At 39.9% G+C, this 13,446-nt stretch overlaps 1 protein-coding gene across 10 annotated transcripts in view; it reads left to right on the top strand.

Annotated features, from left to right (window-relative positions):
* The window catches only part of ANK3 (ankyrin 3), a 557,055-nt gene that overhangs the window by 366,319 nt on the left and 177,290 nt on the right, over positions 1–13,446 (top strand). For 5 of the 10 annotated variants that reach the window (XM_073353398.2, XM_073353395.2, XM_073353399.2 and 2 more), the window contains 3 exons: positions 3,679–3,864; positions 4,426–4,449; positions 5,639–5,737. In XM_073353398.2, the coding sequence (XP_073209499.2) occupies positions 3,679–3,864; positions 4,426–4,449; positions 5,639–5,737 (309 nt within the window). The remainder of the gene's footprint in view (positions 1–3,678; positions 3,865–4,425; positions 4,450–5,638; positions 5,738–13,446) is intronic. The other 5 variants (XM_073353406.2, XM_073353403.2, XM_073353401.2 and 2 more) reach the window with 1 other exon arrangement.

Here is a 13,446-nt window from a genome sequence, read left to right as displayed (position 1 = left end):
GAGCTGTAGCTCACGAAAGCTTATGCTCAAATAAATTGGTTAGTCTCTTAGGTGCCACAAGTATTCCAGTCCTTAGTTAGACTCTGCCATCTATGACCTCACACTTTCCTGCTACTTGAGTACTGCTTGCCAGTCACTGACAGTGGAATACACATAGAGACCAGCACTTGAAGAAGACGAGAAACATACTTATCTTATAGTAACTGGAGTTTCTTCTAGATGCTTTGTCCCAATCCGTACTCTATTACCCACCCTCCTCTTCCTCTGCTTCAGATCTTGTCTGACTTGCAGTGGAGAAGGAACTGGAGAGGCAGTTGGTGCATGTGCAGACCAACAGAGACCAAAATTCTCCAGCTCTGGGCACATGCAGTGCATGTGTACCCATAGTGGAATGCTGATAGGGGCCACACATCTCAAAGAACCTCCAGTTACTATAAGATAAGTAATTTTCGTATATACAGAACAGATGGGCCATTCCTTTGTAGATCTTCAGAAACTGAGGTTATAGGAAGCTGCTCAAATCACACACACCCCTCTTTCCCCTTGTGTGCAGAAAGGGGAAAATACATTCTTAATGACCTTTTTTTAAAATTAGCATTTAGAAGCCACTAGAAATTGAAGGAACCATAAACTGCAGGGAAGGCCTGAACAGAGGAGTTTGTTGCTAGAGAGCCTGCTTTTTTTTTTTTTTTTTTTTGCAGGTGAATCAACTGGCTACTCACATGGCTGACTATTGAAAACATTGGGTACTCCTCATTTTGAGAAATCAATGCTCTCATCAAAAGACATTTGACATCTTATTCCACATTGCCTCTGACCACATGGGGTTCTCTATTTTTCAGGGGCACTGTACTTACAGGAAAAAGACACAGGAATACAAATAATACAGATACTGGGGTGAAAAATATAATGTAAAGACAAAGGTTGCTTTGCTGTACCTGAATTCCTCACTGTAGAGTCAGGGAGCCCAACTAAACATACCATCACTTGACTGAAAATATTTAGTATGTGACTTACACAGAAATGAATCTAAAGGGGTTCTCAAATAAATCTCTAGCTGCACTGTTTGCTTAAAAAATTGGCTATATGCATTAAACGTCACAATGTGCCATTCGGATACCTTGGGAGATCCCATGGATGTGTTCATACAGTAGCTCAAGTTCAAAATGGCAATATTTACTGTACAAGAAAGAAAAGTTATGAGCCATCACATCAAGGGTCTAGTTACCATGGTGATAGGCTAGAAATCTAGGTAGGTAGGTAGGTATATAAATAGGTTGGTGTTGACATCACACACAGAACAATGATGAGATTTCACCATGGCCAATCCCTCTCACCATTTTTTTCATCTTCATTTACCCCTTTTTCTTTTCTCATTCCTTTCCCTTCATTCCTCCCTTCAATCTGAACCATTTTCTCCTGCCTCAAAAAAAAAAATTAAAAAATTAACAGGGCTCTCTGTTTTGTACTGGTTACATCCCTCCTTGCCAAGGGGTTTAGAAATGTGGACTGATATAACTTTCTGTACTCCCCAGCCACATTGCCCTAATGCCTCTGCAAGCCATTGCCATTCACACTTAGTACATCTCAAATGTTATGTTCTTGTGTGCTTGCTGCCCCGTCTTCTGAGGATGAATCTTGTCTATATTTTCTAACCAGTGTTCTCTTTGAGAAGGGCCAGAACTGAAGTAGCTAACTTTCCTGCCCATTCATATTACACATATCCTCGCTATTCACAGAGCATTACATTAGTGGGAGGGGCCATCTTTCTACCTTGAATAGCTCTCCAGATTTTAATGGGTGATCTCAAAACCTTATCTAGAACATATCCAAAACTCTTACGTTTTGAAATGAGCTGGAAATTTTTCAAGACTCCTGGTATTGCTCAAGTCAGAAATGCTCTAAATTGCCTTCCTTTTGACATTGTGGTCCTTGTACTTTCCAATCCAAAAAATGATTGATGGAAAGGATTTTTTTTTTTAAATCTCCATCACTAGCATAATTTCTTCAACCTCAGAAATGTTTAGTTTGTTAAATTTGTGTGCAGAAACAAAATAACTTGTTGGGTTTTTTTTAATTCATTGGGCTGTCCACAATCACAGATTCTGCTGATATGACAGTGAAATGCGATCCCAGAAATTGCCACATTTATTCCAGTGTGTTTTTTCAATAAAAAATTTTGTCATCAAAAAATTGGGTTTTGACACATAAAATTTTTGGAAAAAAAATTCATTTTTGGTGGAATTATTTAATGTAAAACAATTAAATAAGAAATTTTAGTGTTAAAACAATTTGGGGTATTTTCAATTATTTTAATTTCAAAATTGTGGGGAAATGCCTGTTTTCTCTCATTTTTTACTCTTCTCCCTTTTTCTATTGTAAAAGGGGTGGGGCTTATGTGGCTTTTTGTGAAAAAAATAAGAGAAAGTAAGAATTTAACTTTTAGGCATTAGTCTTAAGAATGTTACTTTTGTTTCTAAAAAGTTAACACTTTTTCTCATTTAACACAAAATAACTAACTTTTTTTAAAGTGGGGAAAAAAAGCAGGAGAAAGTGTTTCCACTACCATCACCGCTTTTTCTCACTTTTTTACATACACACATTCTCCCCCCTCCGACCCCCGACTTACTCTCCCCTACATTTTTAATAGAGGGGGAATGAGAGAAAGAGAGAGAGAGAGTTTTTTCCATCAAAATGTAGCAAAGTTGAAATGCAAAATTTTCAAATTTTCATTAAAAAATTCAAAAAATTTGACAAAAAAACTAAATCTTTTTTTGGAAAGTTTTCATGGAAGATTAACAGTTTTTGCCCCCTTAGTTTTGGGAGTGTCAGCATCAAGATGGTGCTCTCTCTACTGGCTAAAAGTTTTGTTTGTTTGGGAAAATATCGAAATCAGCCATGAGCATCTAATATTCTCATCTTTCTGCACTTAGAGGTACCCTTCTGTAAAGTTTGTTAAGCCATTGTCTTAATTCTGTTTTTCACCTCTCAAATTCTTCCATTTACACCATTTTCTTGGTCTACAATTTCTTCTAGTGTTAAAATAACTCCTGTACAGTTGATGAAAGGATGAAATATCACTTAAGAATTAGTGTTTATGAATGGGCAGATGAACTTTGTAGCTGGAATGAAATAATTTACATAGTAGACGACTTTAAATTCTTAGCAAGTGTCAGTGGATTTTAAATTCCCCATATTTCAAAGATTAATGCAGTGTATAGAGATGAGTTTAATTTATTCAGAAAAAATATAATTATTTCAAACAGCTCTTTAGGGAAGGAAGATACATTGCTACAGGACATAATTAACATTTATAATTCAACATAATTTCAGTTTTTATTCTTGATTATACTTCCATGTTGGTTCTTTTAGTAACTTGTCTTGTTGGTCTTTCAAGCCTCATACACTTATTTGTCGTCTCCTTTTATGTTTGTATACAGCCAGTCCTAAGTCACAGATTAATTGAAACTCTTAGGACCTGATTCACTAATACTTTACTCTAGTTTTATGGCCTTGTAACTCTGTTACACTCAGTTTGAGTAGACTGGACTCCACATAACACCTTACACATTACCTCCGATTTTGAGTTTTATTCTTTTTGATATGAATGTTACCAGTTTGCTTTTTGTTCTGGTAGTCTTTGAATATCTTTTGAGTGTCATTATTATTTGTTTACAGGATGGTTTCACACCTTTGGCAGTAGCCTTGCAACAAGGTCATGACCAGGTGGTTTCACTGTTGCTTGAAAATGATACAAAGGGAAAAGTCCGTCTTCCTGCTCTCCACATTGCTGCCCGCAAGGATGACACAAAGGCTGCTGCTCTGTTGCTGCAGAATGACCATAATGCAGATGTGGAGTCAAAGGTTAGTTGTAAAAAAAATAGGCTGAGACATGCCTAAAGCTATGTACTAACTACATGGATTATAACAGGCGAAGAGGTCCTTTAAGAAAGTGTTTGCTTCAAGGAATTACACTTGTGCCCCGTCTATTTCACATGATAAGTAATACAGTTTCATTTGTATTTTTTCTCCTCTGTTTAAAATCAGGGTTACTATCATGAGTAGACAGCATGTAAATAGAAAACCAACCAAACAAGGAAAATACTATTCAAATGATTGGTTGTATTTGAAGTGATGGCTAGTATCGGTAGAGTGCAGTAGAGAATGTAATTTAATAAAATAGTCATATGATTAAAATTGTGTGTAATCCTATTACTTTAAAACCTCTTATAGAAGTGTAATAATTAACATTTAAAATAGATGATCATTCAGTTTCCATCCGGTCTAGCTTCCTTCTGTGCCGATTGTGCTTTCACCATAGCTTCCCTGCCAGACAGCTATCATGAAGCTTTTTGCATCCATGTCACCAGTGGTTGACTAACCATTCATTTTTTCCCCTCTTTGCTTCCCAATGTGTTAACCTAGATGTTGGTGAATAGAACAACGGAGGTATATATAAATATATATATGCATCATCACTCTTTCATAACTTAGTGCTGCTGCATCATTTCTTTCTCCTCTGCTCTGCATTGCCTTTTATATGATAGATACCTGCTTTAGACTAAACAAAGTAGCATGTGCTAGAGAAGACTGTAGTTTAGTTACCAGGGCTTTCTGCAGCTAAAACTAGGGTTGTAAAAGTAAGAGTAAGCATTCTTTGGAACTAATTACGATATAAGCGTCATATTGCGTAAAGTGAAGGTTTCTGAAGTTCTAATGCTGTAGATGTTTATCATCTGTGTGAAGAGCTGCAGACAACCCTGTGCATCCAGGACTGATTCTTTAGGCTTCTGCATGACACTTACCCTTGATGGTGTCAGCAAATTAAATGATCTTACAGTGGTACTAAATCTGCAAAACTCTCTAAGTGAGGCGGTGAAAGCTAGCATGGCTAAAAGGCTTGCTAACAATTTAGAAATGCATCTAGTTCCCATAAGGTTTCATACTTTTGGGGGACTGATTGAATTGCTGCATGTTTTAGCATTTTTTTAAAAGGAAGTAAAATTACATAAATATGTAAAAAAAAGTTGCTGAAGTGATGTTATCGGCTAGGCATTTTCTAATTAGGCTGACAACTTGTGGTGTCTTAACATAACCCAGTGTGATTGCCCACAGTAGGAGAGTGATCTTTATAGTACTAACCGTTGAAAAAAAAGCCACATTAATAATTTAAAATGGTCTTTGATGTTGTTTTAATTAGCAGTTTCTTTGAATTTATAAAATCTAGTTAGCAAGTGTCTTGAAGTGATTTGCTTCTGAACTTCTGCAAAGAATCACTGAGAAAAATTTTACTTGCAAGGCTAAAATAATACAGATAACAAGTAGATATTTCTGGTTAGAAATTAATTTCTCCTCTTAAAAGAAGGATAATTTTTTAAATTCAAATGTCTTCTGATGTTTATCTAGAATAACTAAAAGTCTTATCCTAGTCCTGTTCTTGTAGAATAATTTTGTTATTTTTTTCCCCTCTTTTACTTAGTATTATGATTTCATGTAACCTGTCAGTGAGTGAATATCAGGACAGAATGGAATATTAACTTGCATATTCTGCTTGCTAGTTTTTGTCAGTGCTGTCAGACAAATATTGCAGGAACAAGAAGACATTAAAATATTAATTAAATTTCTTTTTTTCCCCCAGAGTGGTTTTACTCCACTCCACATAGCGGCTCACTATGGAAATATTAATGTTGCTACATTGCTATTAAATCGGAGTGCTGCTGTGGACTTCACTGCAAGGGTAAGAGTAAAATCTCACAGCTATGTTCAAGTTGTATAAGAAACTTTTTGAAACATTCCCATTCAGAGATAGGGACTCATGCATTATTCTTACCATGGCTGTAGACTCTGTAGATCAACTGTTGTGATATAATTGTAAGTCTCAGTATTGGTGCAGGAAAGATAGGAAGTATGGCAAGAGACCACCCTGGCTTCACCAAAAGATCTTCAATGATCTGAAACTCAAAAAAGAGTTATACAAAAAGTGGGAACTAGGTCAAAATATGACCTATAAATAAACAACATAGGGATGCAGGGACAAAATTAGAAAGACCAAGGCACAAACAAGATAAAACTAGCTAAGGACATCAAGGCTAACAAGAAAACATTTTATAAATGTATTAGAAGCAAGAGGAAGACCAAGCTTAGTGTATGCCCATTACTCAATGAGGAAGGAAAGACAATAACAGAAAACGCAGCAATGGCCAAAGTGTTAAATGCCGTTTTTGTTTCCGTTTTCACCAAAAAAGCTGTGATTGGATAACTAGCACAGTGAACATCAATGTAAATGGGATAGAATCTGAGGCTAAAGCAGCGAAAGAACAAGTTAAGAATTACTTAGACAAGTTAGATGTCTTGAAGTCAGCAGGGCCTAACTTAAGGAACTGACTGAAGATATGTCTGAGCCATTAGTGATTATCTTGAGAATTTGGGGAGGATGGGAGGGATCCTAGAGGACTGGGAAAGGGCAAATATATAGTACCTATCTCTAAAAAGGGGAATGATGACCACCCAGGGAATCAGGCCAGTCAGCTTAACTTCAGTACCTGGTAAGATAATGGAGCAAATAATCAAACAATCGGTTTGTAAGCATGTGGAAGATAATAAGGTGACAAATCATGTCAAACCAACCTATTTTCCTTTGACAGGGTAACAAGCCTTGTGATGGGGAGAATCAGTCAATGTGATAAAGCTCGACTTTAGTAAGGCTTTTGTTACTCTCTCACATGACCTTGTCATAATCAAACTAGGGAAATATAGCTTACATGAACGTACTGTAAGGTGGATGCACAACTGGTTTCAAAACCGTACTCTGAGAGTAATTATCAATGGTTCACAGTCAAGCTGGAAGGGCATAGTGAGTGGGATCCCACAGGGACCTCTCCTGAATCCAGTACTATTCAAAAGCTCCATAAATTATTTGGCTAATGGTGTAGAAAGTAAACTTTTAAAGTGTGAGGATGATACCAACCTGGGAGGGGTTGCAAGTGCTTTGGAGGACTGGATTAAAATTCAAAATGTTCTTGACAAAATGGAGAAATGGTATGAATTAAATAGGATGAAATCTAATCAGAACAAATGCAAAGTACTACACTTAGGAATTGTTCAAATACAAAATGGGAAATGACTGCCTAGGAAGGAGTACTGTAGAAAGGATCTGGGGGTTATTGTAGATTACAAACTAAATATGAGTCAACAGTGTAATATTGTTACAAAAAAAGCAAACCTCATTCTAGGATGTATTAGCAGGAGTGTTGTATGCAAGACACAAGAAGTAATTCTTCCACTCTACTCAGCACTCATAAAGCCTCAACTGGAGTACTGCATCCAGTTCTGGTGGCCATTAAGCTGCCCCTATTGAAAATGGCTGCCATCTCCAGTTGTTTCTAATTAACTTGAAATCAGGGTGCCCTTAGTGAATATGACAGTTGCATCTTCACTTTGTGTGAGAGAGATCCAGCCAGCACATAATAAAGGACCTGGAAATCTGGAGGGGTAGGAAATAAGACTAGATGTTTGGGAAATGTAAAGAAAGCTAGGAAGGAGTCTTGTGGCAAGAGAAACTCTAGACACAGAGGAATATGAGAGAGACTGGCTCAGAGAAATGTAGGTGGGCCAAGAAAATGTAGCAAGGGAGGGAGAATACGGGGGCAATAGAATGTGAATTGCAGGCAGGGACACAGAGGGATGTGTGTGGGAAGGGAATGAGACTGCAGGGACAGGATAATATAGAGGATAAGGAGGGAGAATGCAATAGGCAGGAGACTTAAGGGTAAGGGACAAAAAGTGCAGAGGAAGCAGGAAACTGGGAGAATGATAGAGGGTGGGGAGGCATGGGCAAGAGACTTTTTAATTTTTTTTTTAATTTAGTCTTCCGTCATTTACATCAGGATGATTTACTCTTTACAACCAAAAATCTGTATTACCACTTTGAATGTGTGCACCATGGGACACAGAACACTAGATAAAAAGTGTAATATTGTTCTGAGTAGAAATTTCCTTTTAGTTTGATAGGCTGTAAATCTGAAACACATCAATTACCATATTATTAAGTAACACAGATTTTTTGACAAAAGATTTATAATAAATAATATAAACCAATGAAAAATAAAATAATTGTGTTTATTTAAAAATAGTAATTTTCTGGCCTAAAGGACTTAACAGAAAGTCAAAAACTGAACACTTTCAGATTTTTGGCTTGTGCCTCCCTATGTTGCTTGCACATATCTCCCATCATTATCATTAGAATATTGATGGGGAGGGTAACAAGACATGAATGGAGGGTTTGAATAGAGTACAGTACTTTCTAATTACAGTTTGAGACATCCTTTTATCCATAAGCTATCAGTAGGTATTTAGGTGAAAAGGGTTCACTCAGGTTCTGTTGTTGGCTACAGTGTATTTGCTGCAGTATTGTTCAACATTTTACTACATAATTTAAGTTCCAGAAGCTGAATGACACTATCTTAGGGCCTGATCCAATGCCTCTTGAAACCAATGGATAGACTCCCAAGGGATACTGAGTCAAGCTCATAGTGCAATATTAAAGGGGAAAGGTCAACTCTAACACAGGTCATGAATGAGCTCAGTAGTCTCTGGCACAACCTAATGACTGTTTTCCAAATCACTAGAACATTCCATCATTAACTGTAATTTACAGTGTTGTTTTAGGAGAGGCCCAAGGTTGGAAAACAGGATGTTCACAGGCTAAGATTAAGATGTGTTTGCAAAGGTTTCTTGGAAGCCTGCAAGCTGCTAACCATGTTATCCATGGCTTTCGCTAGTAATATTGGTCTCTTATTTTCATGACCACTAAATATACTAACATTAACTGCAACATTAGGAAATATAAAGCTGTCATGAAGCTCAGTCTCAAATATTGACAAGTGCTAATTAAAGGGGCAAGGGAAGGAAGGGCCTGAGGTCAACCCTGTCCCACTTCAGAAACTAGGGGAGGGATTAGTGTTACTAACCAGTCTCATACAAGGCCTAATATATTAAAATAATCATAGCTCTTATGCCTCAGCAACTCAGTTTTGGATTAGGGACACTGATCAAGGAGCAGATCAAAAGCAGTTAAAAAAAAAAACCCTCAGTCTTCTGAAGTTCCATGTTCTCCCCCATCAGCTGTTGTCATGAGTACAAAAGCAAGCAGACTGTTCAATTAACTGAAGAAGTGCTGACACAGGGATGTCTTCCTGGAAGAAGAGTGGGGCTGACGGGGTGACTCAGAGCCCTGAACTGCTTCTTGTGCTTAGGAAGCTGGGCAGGAGCATCAGCAGGACACATCTCTAATCACTTTTTTGTAGTTGGTGTCTGGCTGTAAAAATGTAGAAAACTTGGCAGTGACAGAAGCAATCGTAGAGTAAATAACAGGGTAGAGTTGAGTTTGCTTTTTTGTACTTTTCATACTGCGGGTAGTGAAAATGCTTTATAGAGAGATGAGGTAGGTACCAGTGCAGCCGTAAATTTATAGACAAATGAAGCAACCGTTATATGCGAAGAATACTTTACAGACCTAAGCACGAGGCAGTAGTAGCCCTAGCTTGACACTCTGCCTACTCCGCTGCCAGACTTCAAGGGGTGGCAAAAATGACCTGTACGCACTAGTTGCCCCACTGTTACCTGGGCTGTGGGCACCTCTTGTTGTTATTTTTATTCAAATAGCACCGATAATATTCTGGGTGCCACACATACAGGAATAAAAGACCCAATCTTGAATATCTTACAATCTAAGAAGACAAGCAACATGCTGAGGGTGTGGGAGAGGGGTGCAATCAAAATACATGCAAGCTTTTTTATATGTCATATAGAGATTTTCAAAGGCAGAAAGAGCAGTTAGACACCCAGTGAGAAGTGGGTGCGTATATGCCCTTTGTACCTTTGAAAAGCTACCATTTTATATACTTCCTTTTGTTGAATACATACGCATCCGTTATACTTGGCTGCCCTTCACCCTAACCATAATTAGTAGTGTCTTGTAGACATTATGGAAGCAGAGAGTTTTGAAGAGGTATTTGGAGGACAGAAGGGGGTGACCTTATGAATTCGTTCTCAGAGGTCATTTATGGACAGGGAGCAGTGTGACAGAAGGTGCAGAGACAGATGTGGGAGAAGTGGCTAAATGGGCAGTCAAGAGTAGCTAATATATTTTGTGGAAAGGAAGTGGGAAAAGACTGGACAAAGAAGGGTGAGAGAGAGCTATGAAGGGTCTGGAGGGTGAGGGCAAGAAGCTTGAATTTGATGTGGTATAAAAGGGAGTGGAGGTCTTTAGGAAGGAGGAGGACTTGGCTAGAATAATGGGCAAGAAAGAGGATTTTAGCAGTGGTGTTTTTAATGGGTTGAAGGGAGGCAACGTGGGTGTTAGGAAGGCCAGAGAAAAGGAAATTGCAGAAATGATGATGGGAGAAAACGAGGGCCTGACAAGAGTTTTTGCTGTGTGCATAGAAGGCTAACATCTCTGTGCCTATAGCAGTGTTGCTGTACTGTCAGTAGCAGTGTCCCTTGTGAAGCAAGGGAGCAGCTGCTCTCCTCACCCCTTGCCAGCCAACACCTTCCTGCCTCTCAGCTATGCTTCCCACTTTTTTCTGCATTTAAGAAGAATAGATCCAGGGCCTGTTACGGTGTTATAAACCCTGCAGATCTGAGCACCTGTTGGCTCTGAGTGGGCACCTGAAACTGAGAATTGGATCCGAATCTGCTACAGTTCCAGACTCTTTAAATCTGATGGTTGATGAGGTGTGACTTTGGACCCTGAGCTCCAGCAACTCCCTCATATCTATGTGTTGCCTCAGTCCTGACTGGGGCCTCACAGAGATGGAATTCCATTGGCCACTCTGAACCAGTGGGAGTTTTCTCCAGTACTTTCTAGTACAATCAGTCCCATATCTCATCTGATTCCTTCTGCCCCAGTTGCAGAGGCTCAGATCTGGGGGTCTCCACAGATAGTCTCAATTTAAACTGAGATAGTATCAGAGGCTCATCTTGGAAGTTCTCAGATCCGTGCCAATCTGAGATGAGAAGGGTCCATTCTAGATCTTTTGACACCTCAGACACAAGCCACCTGGATCACTCTTGTCTTCTTAAGTCTTCCCACAGGAAATTTCCTTCAGATAACATTGCCTACTCACATTAGGGCAGTCCTTGAAACATCAGGCACCTCAGAAAGGCCTCTCCAGCCATCCACAATAAGTAAAACTTCACAGGTGTTACGAGCAATAAGAGAGACCAGTTGCTCTCAATTCTGGCTCCACCTGCAGCATCCAATACCAGGCAGCTGTTTTGCTTGAAATTTTGAGAGCCCTGCACCATATTGGATATAGTATGGAAGGACTATTCCATTCAGTTCCGCTCCATGCCTCCTCCTTTTGCTCCTTTCCCATCCTTTTCAGGAAGAGCTGGGTTTTTATTCCCAGTGCTTCCTAGTCTTAAAGACACAAGGAGATTTCCATGCTGTATTAGACTAAAGAAAGTGAATATTAACTCTTTGGGGCAGGGACTGTGCCTTCTTTTATGTTTGTAGAGCACATAGCCCACCTAGATTAAAACTTTATATGGTGATACGGAGAGTCATTATCTGTCATGCCACCATTGGAGACCTGTGTTAGTGCTGCTCCACTTAAGAGATCAAGTAGTTCATGTTTTCCTGGGTTTCCTGTCTCATCATGGCTTCCAGTCCATGCTCTTCTTTCCTGGATATAATCTGGCTACTGTTCAGGAGTCTGGGCCTCAGATTCAACCAGGAAATGTCACTTTCAACCCGATGCAGAAACTGACTTGATGAGAGTATTACTACTTGACCCTGCTGTAGCAATGGCTTTCATATACCAATAGAAAAGTTCCTGGACTAGCCCTTTAAATAAAAAGGAAAGGAGGACTTGTGGCACCTTAGAGACTAACAAGTTTATTTGAGCATAAGCTTTCGTGAGCTACAGCTCACTTCACATGCATCCGATGAAGTGAGCTGTAGCGCACGAAAGCTTATGCTCAAATAAATTTGTTAGTCTCTAAGGTGCCACAAGTCCTCCTTTTCTTGTTGCGAATACAGACTAACACGGCTGCTACTCTGAACCCTTTAATAAGAGAGCTTTGCCCAATCTTTTCTGAGTTCCTGCATTCATTATCTATGACTCTGAGAAAGAGATCTTTGCAACCTTGTCCAGTTTATAGGATATAGCTCAGGAGGAGACAGCCTGCTAGCAGTGCCTCAACAAATTCTATAAGCTTTCATCTGTTTGGCAGTGTCCTTTGAGGATTTCCATTCTGCCAACCATGTCAATCCATAGTGATAACCTGAGTAAAACCTGAACTAGGGAAATGTTCTAGACAGTGTTGACTCTTGTAGCCTGTTGAAGCTCAGGGAATCCATCCTTCACTGGAGCTTCAAGCCATACAGCAAATATTGAGAATTTTCCTTTCTTACGTAAAGGGCTGAAGTCATCAGAGCCTGCCAGGCTGTGAAGCCCCAAAATATTACTTAACTGCCAAAGAGAGGAGGGTAGCTTGTGCCCTTCATATATGTAGCCAAGCAGTGGTGGAAGAACAGAATATGGGACCCTGTGCAGGTTTTTTTTTGTGGGCCCCTTCCTCAAATTTTAATGAGTGTTTCACTTATTTATAGCACCAAATCTGCCAATTCAACTGTTCAGTACTTGATAACAATTCTCAAAATGTGAATGTCTGTGAAACAGTATAGTGCAACATATAATACTGACTTTTTCTCCTCTCCTGTTTGAATCACATTTTGCAAGACTTTCATTCTGTAAACTCATGAACTATCTGCTATAGGTTCATGTTTCTGGCCTGCTCCCAGGATCTCAGCCCTTGAGGGAGACCCCCTACCATCCCTTCCCAGGAGTCCATGTCTCCCCTGCCCCACTCCTTACCCTAGCCCTCCCTGCTGTCTCAAGGCTTCCTTGGAGGAAGGGATTTAGGGTTCTCCCCTCTGTGCCCCACAGTCACTCCTCCTCCCCATCCCCTCCCTCTGTGCTCCACATTCAGACCTGCTCTCCTTCCCTCCTGGGGTATGTGGGAGGCAGTTGCCATCGCAGCCGGGAGTGGGCAGGAGTACACAGACCAGGTACCTCTGCCTGAGTGGCGGTGGCATAGGCTCCCCATCCTGCACTGCAGCTCCCTGCCAGGCTGGACCAAAAGAACAGCCAAGCTTGCTCTTCCCCTGGCTCAAAGCTTCGTGGCAGTCCCTGGCCCTGAGAGGAGCTGCTGTGGGTTCCAGCAGGTGGAGTGGGACTTGGATGCAACTGTGCCCTCAGCCATGTGAGAAGTGAACATTTAGGCCTGATTTCTGTGGGTATAGTTGCATCCACGGATCCCAGCTAGAACTTCCAGTGCTCCCTGGGCCCTCTAAGTTGCATGGGCCCCTATACACCTGCCCCAGTGTAGCCATGACAAGTTAACTTTGGGACTGCTTCATAGTTCATCAGATCTTTCACT

The sequence above is a fragment of the Lepidochelys kempii genome, chromosome 7 (genome assembly GCF_965140285.1).
Source record: "Lepidochelys kempii isolate rLepKem1 chromosome 7, rLepKem1.hap1, whole genome shotgun sequence".
In the NCBI taxonomy this organism is placed as follows: domain Eukaryota; kingdom Metazoa; phylum Chordata; order Testudines; family Cheloniidae; genus Lepidochelys; species Lepidochelys kempii.
Note: the sequence above shows the minus strand (reverse complement) of the source record. Positions and strands in the feature narration are given on the sequence as shown.